The 11,023-nt window shown below is 40.9% G+C and overlaps 1 protein-coding gene across 5 annotated transcripts; it reads left to right on the plus strand.

The window, feature by feature from the left end:
* Positions 1-556: 556 nt before the first annotated feature.
* Positions 557-10,922, plus strand: tmem192 (transmembrane protein 192). 5 transcript variants are annotated; one of them, XM_037113740.1, is made up of 7 exons: positions 574-715; positions 924-988; positions 1,834-1,989; positions 2,604-2,865; positions 3,446-3,568; positions 9,395-9,500; positions 10,145-10,922. In XM_037113740.1, the coding sequence occupies exons 3-7, from the start codon at positions 1,855-1,857 to the stop codon at positions 10,257-10,259; spliced, it is 741 nt and encodes a 246-aa protein (XP_036969635.1). In that variant the 5' UTR covers positions 574-715; positions 924-988; positions 1,834-1,854; the 3' UTR covers positions 10,260-10,922. The 5 variants fall into 5 exon arrangements, with proteins under 5 accessions (XP_036969617.1, XP_036969609.1, XP_036969643.1 ...); XM_037113731.1 differs by having other exon boundaries at positions 1,837-1,989; XM_037113722.1 differs by lacking the exon at positions 924-988 and having other exon boundaries at positions 557-715; positions 1,837-1,989.
* Positions 10,923-11,023: the final 101 nt, after the last annotated feature.

An 11,023-nucleotide genomic window follows, 5' to 3' on the forward strand; every position in this document is an offset into this window, starting at 1 on the left:
CTTGTATGAGTTGTAGTGGCCCTTTAAAGGTATTCCAACAGGTTCAAAGGACTGGAATGGTTATAATCTGTCAAATATAACCACCAAGTGTGAAATCAAGTGAATATGATGCAGAAACAACCTTTCAGTCACAAGGTAGGAGCTGTAATCACTGTTTGGCAGGTAAAATACAACCTTTTATGAGTTGTGTTGGCCCTTTAAAGGTATTTCAACAGGTAAGAAGGAATTGACTGGTTATAATCTGTCAAATATAACCATCAGGAGTGAAATCAAGTGAATATGATAGTGAAACAACCTTTCAGTCACAAGGTAGGAGCTGTAATCACTTTTTGGCAGGTAAAATACAGCCTTTTATGAGTTGTGTTGGCCCTTTAAAGGTATTTCAACAGGTAAGAAGGAATTGACTGGTTATAATCTGTCAAATATAACCATCAGGAGTGAAATCAAGTGAATATGATAGTGAAACAACCTTTCAGTCACAAGGTAGGAGCTGTAATCACTTTTTGGCACCACACCGGATTTATTGTGCTAGGAACCAAAGTTCAAAGAGCCCGGCACCAGAAAGTAGGGGAACCGGAAGTGTACTAATATCTGACTGCCCGCCCCTTTGATAGCATGTAAGCTAAACGGTTGTTTGTTGTTGTTTTGTCATTTCTTCTTTAAAACTGTCGGACGTCCAAACAGGATGGAGACAAAGGGACCTTCGCTTTATGAAGTACGTACCTGTCATTCACCGTTAACCGGTCGCCGTGACAACGGTTAGCTTGTTCGCTAAAGAGAGATAAATAGCCTGTGACAGTTAGCCTGGGTTAGCTAGCAGTCAAGTGGCTATGAAGCAGCAAAATATACGACTGTTATTCTGTCGAGAAACAGTTTAAAACAATTATCCTTTTCTTTTTCTTTTTTCTTTTTCTTTTTTTTAGAAATGGCCAGGTTAGCAGGATAATAGCACTGGACAGCTCGAACACGAAGTTAATCTTCCCTTGTGGTCAGTCATCTCGTGATTTCTGTGTTCCCTGTTTTCAGATTGTTGTGGTGCAGGCTGGTGATAAATCATAGAAAACATACTTGGATTCGTTTTTCTTTCTTCATGTTAAAAACATTGTTAGCAATGAATAGTCTGGCTGTTACATAATCAGTTTTATTATGTATACCTTCTTTACTTTTGGTTTCATTATTATGATTTTTTTTTTCTATTTTGTTTGATCAATGTCGCTATTTTCTTTTGTGTCGTGTTTCGTTTTTTGTCGTGATCTGTTTCTGTCTCTTCTGTCTCTTTGATAAGCACTGCTGTAATATTGTAGACCAGATATAAGATAAGATAAACCTAAATGTTGCTCTTGGAAAGCTGGTATGAAAGCAACATAAGAAAGTAGGTAAGAATATCATCAAAAGGAAACACTAAGCTAATCCTTGCTGTCTAAAATAATGCTTTATATATCCCAAGAAGGGAAATTCAAGCGTTGCAGCAGCACAACGACAAAGCAGCAAGAAGAAAAACTAAGTGCAAATAAAAATATAAGTAGGGTACATAAGATAAAAATACTGAAAAAAAAATAGAAATTAACTACAGTTGCATATCTGCTAAGATAAGTCCCAATAATAATCAGGTTGAAAGTGAGAGGGTTACGAACAGAATGTCACTTATATCTGCAAAAACAATGGCGTTCAAAGTGTCAAATTAGATATTGAATATTTGAAATACGCAGGATCTTTATTTATATAAATACACAATATAATATGTGATAGTGATATTGATCTTATGTCTAAGAGTTTTATATCTTTGCCATATTTTTCCAGCTAAGTCAAAATTAATACCACTGTTCCTTTCAGCAGGCAGGCCCCTCAGTCGACATGTCGCGGAGCCTGGAGGAAGACTCTTTGGTGGACGGACCTCTGATCTCTGTAGACGCCCTCCACTCCGCCATCAGGAGAGAGTTTCAGACTGTACCCACACCCTGCCACGCCGGCCTGCTGTCTCTGCTGCATGTATGATACACACACACACACACACACACACAAAAATCCCATTTTTAATCATGATATGCCTCATTGTATATGGATATCATGGTACTGTTGTCAGCTATTTTGATGTTTTATTCACAATAGCTATGGCCTGAAATAAGTAATCTAGTTTATTGATTTATCAGTCGATCGGCAGAAAATGTATTGGCAAATATTTTGATAGTTGATTAATCCTCTGAGTAATTTTTCAAGCGGACATGCCTGATATTTCTTTGCTACATTTTCTTCAGTGGGATGATTTGATGCTTTCTTTCTAGTTCGTATCATTGTAAAATTAATTTTGGGGGGTTTTTGGATTGTTGGTCGGACAAAACAAGACATTTGAAGATGTCATCCAGGGCTCTGGGAAACCTTGGTTGGCTTTTAGAAAAACTGTCCGAAATCTTAATAGATAAGACAAGTAGATTATTAGACTTCAGCCCCAGAATCCTATGATATAAAACATTTAATGTTTTAAGGTTAAAACCTTTACCTTGACCTTTTTATTTTCTGTGTGACAGTCATAGAATGTGCTCATCTGATCTAGAGCCTCCTTCATGTTGTACGTCTGTCTCTCTGTGCTCTCTTTTGTTTTTCAGGTTGTCTACGTGGTGTTGTCGATGTGTGTTGCGGTGCTGTGTGTGTTGAAATTTGGCCAAGAGGATGTGTGCATGAGCATTCTTGGTCATGTCCGAGGCGACAGCGTCATTTTGTTCGGGAAGGTGTGTTTATGGGTGCTGGTGCTGCTGTTCACCGGGTGTGCACAGCACCACCACAACCGGGCCAGGAGCAGAGGATACCTGCGATTCTACAGGCAGATGCAAGGACTGAAGCACTTGCCGCTCACCGTGCATTCTGCAGGTACGACTGAACGCTTGTTGTCAGTGGAGTAAGGGTGTCACGAGTTTGATTCTAAATGGAAAACTGATGGAGAAGAGTTTTCAGTTCAATCAAAATCAGAAGCAGGATCAGTTATTCTCCCCCTTTTCGTCTCCTCACCCCTGCCTACATGTCTGATTTGTAGTTTTTGTTTTTTTTTTTTAAGAAAAAGTTAAAAAGTCAACACAGTTAGATTACCGTTAGCCTGCATCTGCACCCTCAAAGACTGTGCGCAAAGACAATCAACTCGCACAGCGTTGTTTTGTTTTTTTCAGAGATCTTTTAGTGATTTGTTAAGGGAGAAGGTTTAATTTGTTATAAATTTGGATCCCAGAAATTTTTGTTTTTGTTTTTTTTGGTGAATATTATTTTAACTTGACTGACCCAAACCTGCTGAATACCAGCAAAATAAAGTCAAGTTGTAAAATACCTCTGTCTTTTTAAAGAAGGGTCAGTTGTCATGGCATGAAAGTATTTACTGCACTTGTAGAGGTCAGTTTTCTCCACCAGATGGCAGCAGTACTAAAGGATCAATGTGTGTTTTTTCCATGTTTGTATGCAGGAAATGTTCTGCTGCTGGTTGTTCTGGCTGCACAGTTATCAGTGAAGGTGCACACCTACATGCTGCTCAGCATCCTGGGGTTGGAGCTCTTGGTAGCGTTGCCATGTCTGATCTATTACACAGGTAAACTCATCTCAGTTATGATATTTTACCAGTGTGTATAATCGTAATTTAGTATTCTTTTAAATCGCAGATGAATATGGGGAAAGAACCTTACTTCAGAGCTAACAGAAGTAACATGAAAAACACACCTAAAAAAAAACTCAGCCAGAAAAGACAATCAGCAGGAACGACTGATACCAATGTGTTTACCATCTGAGTAACAGCATCACTTTATTTCACTTCAATTCATTTCATTTCATTTTATTGTCCTCAATTGTGGAGTGGTGAGAATGTAACAGTGTAAGGTATCATTCCAAAAGCCACTGACGAACATTAGAATAATACACACTGTACACTAACTCAGCAGCAGTGTAGAAAATAAAGCATGTATAAATGGCACCGGTATGAATTTAGAGAGGGCCAATTTCTAACAGCTTGATCAGCCCACAGAACTGTACCCACATGTAAAAGGAGAGATTTCTGTCCGACTCCTTGGTATATACTAAGACTCCAGAGGTCCATAAATCGTGCCGTACCTTTACAGATAGCGGAGGTATCAGAACAACATGAAACTATGATCCTCCATTTTCCTCTGTGAATTTCATCACTTCTGTCATATTACCAGCCTTCCATCACTTGAGGTGACTTTAACTTTTCTCCAATCTGATCACAGTCCATAGTTTATAAGCTGAGGGTTCTTTCATTCTGGTGTTAAAAGAGCAGCGTAGCATCATTCATGCTTCACCCGCAGTGGTTATATCATTGGTGGCATATTAAGGGAGACACACCCTTGTAGATTACATTACACACACACACACACTACCCCCACACTCTATCTGAGCACATTCGCATCACAATACCTGCCCTGCCCTTTTCAGACCCGACAGCATGACAATCAACCATTCAACCCTCTGTCCTCGCTCTCTCTCTCTCTCTCTCTCTCTCTCTCTCTCTCTCTCTCTCTCTCTCTCTCTCTCTCTCTCTCTCTCTCTCTCTCTGCTAATCTGCTGATGTTTTTACATCTGTTACAAAAATATGCAAACTCTGTACCCATACTAAAGTGTACATCTATCCATATATCGTCTTTATTTATCCACCTTTGACCTCAGTAACGGATTGTTTAAATTTAAATTTACCTCCCTCGAATGCTGGCATTACCATTTAGCTCCAAGCACAGCCTCACAGTGCTACTGGCATGGCTGTAGATGAGGGCAGCTTGGGAGGGCAACAGCATATTTAATTGAACAGTTGACAACTAATTGATTAGTTGATTACTAGATTAGTAGAGGACTTGCCTTGTTTGTATCTTGCTTGCTATTTAAACATGTTGGGAGCTTTCTAAGGAAAAGTACACACTGTCTTCAAATTCTAGCAAGTGCACTGACCTCGTGCCACAGACAGATCCTGCAACTAAGGCTGGCCTCTATCCCACCTGTGTTTCTTAACACTAAACCAAGCAGCACCAGCAAAAGAAATATTTTTTTGTCACTCTTACTACTTCCACTGGTGGATCAGAGGTGGAAAGAAACTGTCTCCCCATTCCGCCTCTTTAACTTTTATACAGACGATGCAATATTTTCTCCTTGAACATGATATTGAAAGCCAGGAAAATGCATCTTTAAGCCCTACTGCCATGTATTTAATGGGAATTAAGTACATTTTTCATTGATTTTATAAACATCATGACTGTGCCATTTTTGAAAGGTCAAATCCCATTCAAACGTTGTATATTATTGTTTAGATTTAAAATCTAGTTAAACCCTGATGAAGTTTGGCTCTGATGTCAGAAGTATTTTAAATCATATCTAGCCCAACAAAAGTATTTCAGGAATCAGTCAGTGGTAAATCTGCTTCAGTGCATGTTTTAAATGAAGACATTGTAATCTTTGCTATATTTTAAAAAGCCCTGACATGGTATCAGTAAACAATGAATATTTAGATATTCCCCAGATTGTGATGTGAGGTCCAATACACTGGCCTTGCTCTCAGTATCTAAAGGAAAACTGCTATTAAAGATGTTGTATCAGAGGATATTGATATTGAATCATCAGTAATGAAAGGAAATCCATATTAAAGGTGTGTTTGGCAGCTGAGGGGCACAGATTGAGGCTCCAGATACCGCAGAGGCGAGGAGAGAAGATAAGAGGCATTAGGGTTTAGCCTAGCCAAAGGGTAACCCTCGGCCCACTCCACCCAAACACAGGGAGACACACACACTCACACACATTGTCCCTGTGTTTACAGTGAGGGTGATCCAGCATGTGAGGGGGGTATCTGTGTTCGCCCGCCGCATTCCTGCTCAGATCAGTGCAGTCAGCCACGACACAAACTGAAGCGACGCCTCACAGTGCAAACCTTTTTAAAGCACAAACACAAGCGCGCGCACACACACACACAGTCACACACTCACACTCCGACTGATGCGAAGTCAAGGTGACATCAGGGAGCGTATGCGGAGGAAAGAAAACTCCGAGGAGACGGAGAAGAAGCAGAGATGTAATGCCTGCAGCTATGAAGTCCATACAGGAAGGCCTCGTTCAACTTCTCTTTGAAGTGCATGCTCATTGTAAGTGTGTGTGTGTGCCTGCGTGTGTGTGTGTGTGTCTTTGAGGTTTGCTGTATGTTTCTGCCACTCTCATTTTAACATGAATACACTCTCCTCTATAGACCTACATGCACTTCAAAGCCATGTCTTGGCCTTCAAAGGCTTAACTTAGAATACATCACTCTCCTCGGCCTACAGGGGCACAGGGTTAACACACACACACACACACACACGCACACACACACACACACACACACAATTAGAGATCTTTGTTTTTGGCTCCATTTTCCAGTTTTTGATAATATCATTATCAATTCAATGTTCAATAAGTTCACAGTAAATATCGCTCACATCGTCAGAGCATTGTCTCAACATGGATGTGTTCATGATATTACCTAAAGTATACAAAGTTCTATTAAGAAGTTAAACTTATGTTATTCTCAACATCAGGGTTTGTACAAAGTCATAATAGTTTGGAGAAAGCTTGAAGGTTACAGTTGAAGTTAAGTAATCTGGTGTTTTATCAGCTGCAGGATCACTTATATAAACCAACCTGATTCGTCGAATCACTTGCTCACACTTACTTAGCGATGACTTCGTCCACATCTCCGTACCAGACCTTGTATAGATCTGTTCTAACCAGGGACGGTTGAGATGGTTCACCGCCACATGTGTTTGTCCTCACGCTGGACTGTCATTATAAAGTCTTATCACTTTGTCTTTAAACGCCTGCTCTGTAAGGAATGATGAAGTAAGTTAAGTAATAAGTAAGCCCACCCCACATTAATCCTGTCATAGTTATTATTACGCAAACCTTGTGTTGAGCAATGCTAAACCTGTGGTGGCATCAGGGTCGGACAGACCTGCTATATATGTTAACCAGCCCACACCAACAGCCAGAGCAGTCCACTTCAAGTCTATCCCGTGTCATTTTATGAAGCTTGAAAATATAGGTACCCAAATTATTGGAAGTCAAACCTTACAGTACATCCACAATATGTATTCCATCTTTAAAAGTGCCAAAACTGAAACCTTAATGTGTTATTTACTATGTTCATTACGTAAGCAAAGATGCATTTTTTGTTGTTGTTTTTTTTGCCCACATGCATTAGAGCTGTGACACAGTTTCATAAGAAGGTTTATTTTTCACTTGGCTTGCGTAGTCCTGTGACGCAACATGTGTTCACACTCCTCCGTCTCGTGTTACTTTATTCAGTCTCCGCCGTTGCCGGGATCCATTTCCCTCCAGTTTCTTTGATTTTGCTCCGTTGTGTGCTCTTTATGTGGCACCATTAGCTGTTAGCACCTCTGCAGCTTCACTGTTATCACCTGGAAATGTGCACTTCTCTATGGGTGATTTAAGCCTCTCAGATCTGAGCAGACCAGGTCTGAGCACTGTCTGTCCAGTCGTTTGAGAGTCTCTAACATGGACGTGTGAAATGTGTCACTTCTGCTCCATCCATCCATCCATCCATCCATCCATCCATCCATCCATCCATCCTGGTGTCTCTATCATTTTTTGCCCCCCGCTGTAATACACTGAACTCCACAGACTTTAGGGGCCTTCCTGAACATCCAGATTCATCCCGAATCCTTTTCTGTATGAGTTGTTGTTTTTGTGGAATTACGAAATTGAAATCAGGGTGAATAAAACCAGATTAACAGACATAACATACAAATGTACAGCAGTACTCTATTAAAATAAATCCTGAAAATAACTCTTCATCTACAGCTTCAATACATGTTACTTAATTTGTGATACAGACCCCACAAACAAACAACAATAACCCAAATCACGGAAAGAGGCAAACCTAAAAGCAAACCTCCGTACAGCAAAGTTTATGAAAGAAGCAGCATATTGATATTTGAGGAATTTGCCACGGCCATAAAATATGTTGATTTGTTGTGGTGTGTGATTTCTTGGTTTGCCTTTGCTTGTTTATTTATTTTATACATAAGATGGATAGTCAACGTAAGTCTAATATCATAGATCGTGAATGCGTAATTTAAGATGTATAATTTTTGTGGCCGCTGATACGTTGCTTGCTCCCTCCAGACTGCAATACATATGTTTACCTCCATCATATTATTTTCTTAAATATATCGTATTTTTGCTGATTTCCAATACCAATATTTTCCAGACTCATTTAGATCGTTAACGATACGTGCGCACACTTTTTCGCCCTCATCTGACACCAGAGATGATGAAAAATGAAACGCACACTCTTGATTTTTATTCCAACCTTTATCGTCTGACATCGTTGGTGATTCCGATCATCTCTACTGTGAATCTGAATGCCTTTAGTGAAGTATTATTTTAACCTGGTTGTTTTATTATGTCTGTAAATTTTTCTTAAACTGTAGATTATTTGAAAAAAAACAAAAAAAAACATGAATGATATTTGACCCTGATGGTATTTAGTTAAATATTAGACAGCAGTTTGAGTCAGTCTCTCAGTCGCATCATCACTTTCCGTTTACTGCCTTCTGTTCTTCTCTCCACCTCTTCTTTTCTTTGCCTTTCTGGAATGTCTCTTTCTCTATCTCACATACCTGCTTGCTATTCCTGTATTTACACACACACACAAGCACACACACACGCTCACACACAGATTTAGGGCCTCATTATGCAGGAATGTGCAGTATTTCTTTAGATTGTGTGTGAGTGTGGATGCTGAGATGCTGCTCTGAAGCAAAGCAAAGATAGCGCTCTTTAGAACCTCCCTGACAATTTCCTCTGGCTAATGACACTCAAGTCTTATCAATACTCAGCCAGCTCCTCCCTCTGTCCTTCCTCACTGCTGCTGCTGCTAAACCACACACACACACACACACACACACACACACACACACACACACACACACACACACACCCTGGCCTTATCTTAATTCAGTATCAACATCTCCCCATATTTCTGTGCTGACTCCTCATCCAGCTACCACATGCTCCACACCCAGCCTCCACCTTGCTGCTAATCCCGCCTCTTGTGTAAAGGTGTATGTTTAGGGTGTGAGAATTAGAGGTTAGAGTGCAGGATATGGCAGCCCATAAGGACTAAGTGCAGGATATAACAGCCTGTGTGTGTTCAGGAGAGAGAGAGGGGTGGAATAAAGTGAAAAAAACAAATGTGTGCCGTTTCTCACCTGAGTGATTCATGTCTGCAGGGCAGCTCTCCCTGCCCGCTCATGCCTGTGTGTCTTTTTTAGTGCGACCTTGAAGATTAAAACGCTGGTTTGATGAGAAAACTAAGTGAAAATTGTGTGTGTGTGTGTGTGTGTGTGTGTGTGTGTGTGTTTTTCAGTCAAGGTGATGCAGTTCAACAGAGAGCGAGCGGCCCCAGATGTGAGCCAGGAAGAGCACTCGCACAACTTCAGTATCTCCAGCCTGCCGACTGAGACCGGCTTCAGGTGAACACAGTTCACTCTGTCACACACGCAGAAGACATGAGCCACGTTGCTTCAAAGCAGTGGAAATTTTACCTGTTGCTCTCTTGGGTGAATCAGCCTCCGAGCTGCCTTCCTGTACGGCAATTAAAATTCGATTCACGTCACGTTTGGTCCTGTTCGCGGACTTCCTTCCACAGTCTCTTGACGAGTCATCTGATGACTCCCCGGAAGTTTAAGCCACAGGCAACCAGATCAAACGCACCGTTACCTTGAGTGAAATTACAGATTACACAGCTCAACAAAATACAACAAAGCTCTTTTGAGAAATAGTAAGGCAGAAATGTTACGTATGATATTGTTAATTCACGTTGGTTTTGTTCACGTTTGTTCCATCCCAAGTGTGTCTCCAGTATTTTTTCTTCACAAAGGGGGAAATACACCTTGCATCACATCACTCCTTAGACTTTCTCCTTCCACCAAATATTTCCAGACTCTTGAAGGCATCATGTCTCAATTGCTATAAATGCAACTGCTAGAAATAAAATTTTCAGAATTCCTTTATACCTAAGACAATTTTATTATACTTAAGAACATCACCAGCCTTATCTAAAAACAGACAAATGAATTCAGTAATGTTGCATGTGTGCTGTTGTTTTCTCCCACAGAGAGGGCTCCAGTCTGGAGGAGGTGGTGGAGAAGCAGGCTGACCTGATAGAGTACCTGAAGCAGCACAACACCTTACTGAGCAAGAGGCTGCTCAACCTCACTGCCCAGCACTGACTGCAGCCCGGCCTCCTCACCCTCCCTGGGAAACCAGCAGCCACGCACTGAACCTGGGAACCTGAGCCCGATCATATTTAACACTCCGCTCTCTTGACACAAAGGAGAGAGGGGATCCGTGGGGTTTGGAAAGAGACGGAGGACGAAGAAACACTGGATTGAAAAAAGACTAAAAGTAAGGAAATCCTTGTGCGCACAGACTTGAGGCGGGAGGTTTCATCCTCACCTGAGATGGACAGATAACGCAGGAGGAGGTGAGCTGTAAGTGGAGGACAGTTAAGTGGGAGGAGGAGGAGGAGAGGAGTCATGGGTCACAGATCAGAGGTGAGGGGTTTTTATCACTGTTTTATGGCCCTCAGTGACCTGTGTGTGCTGCCGCTTGTGTTACTGTGTTACTGACAAACAGAAGAGGCAGAACAGTTTTATTTAGAGATCATCTGCACTGAAAGAGAAGGAGATACAGGAGGGAGAGGTTATCACTAATCAGGGTCAAACAACAAAAAGAGATTGAGTAACGCTGTAAACGTCTGTAAATGCTGTTTTATGTCTGAATGTGTGTGTAAATGCTTTAATCTGGTAGCATTATTTTTTTTTCTAGTCGTTCAACAGTTGTGAGTTTGTGTACGGTGTTTGTGATCTGATTGGAATAAATCTTAAAATTCTCGTGTGTTCTTGTTTATTTATGCTTGAGCCTTTTCGGCAACTGCAGTTTTGTGTTTAAACCAGTGTTTGTTTGGTACATTGAACCGTGGAGCCAAAAACAA

This window comes from Acanthopagrus latus, chromosome 1 (genome assembly GCF_904848185.1).
Source record: "Acanthopagrus latus isolate v.2019 chromosome 1, fAcaLat1.1, whole genome shotgun sequence".
In the NCBI taxonomy this organism is placed as follows: Eukaryota; Metazoa; Chordata; class Actinopteri; order Spariformes; family Sparidae; genus Acanthopagrus; species Acanthopagrus latus.

Bases quoted from the DNA above. Each gene is read 5' to 3' on its own strand.
- tmem192 (XM_037113714.1), top strand. From the start codon at position 686: ATGGAGACAAAGGGACCTTCGCTTTATGAA. The intron at 2,866-3,445 runs GTACGACTGAAC...GTTTGTATGCAG, and splicing joins GCTCACCGTGCATTCTGCAG to GAAATGTTCTGCTGCTGGTT. The intron at 3,569-9,394 runs GTAAACTCATCT...TGTGTTTTTCAG, and splicing joins ATGTCTGATCTATTACACAG to TCAAGGTGATGCAGTTCAAC.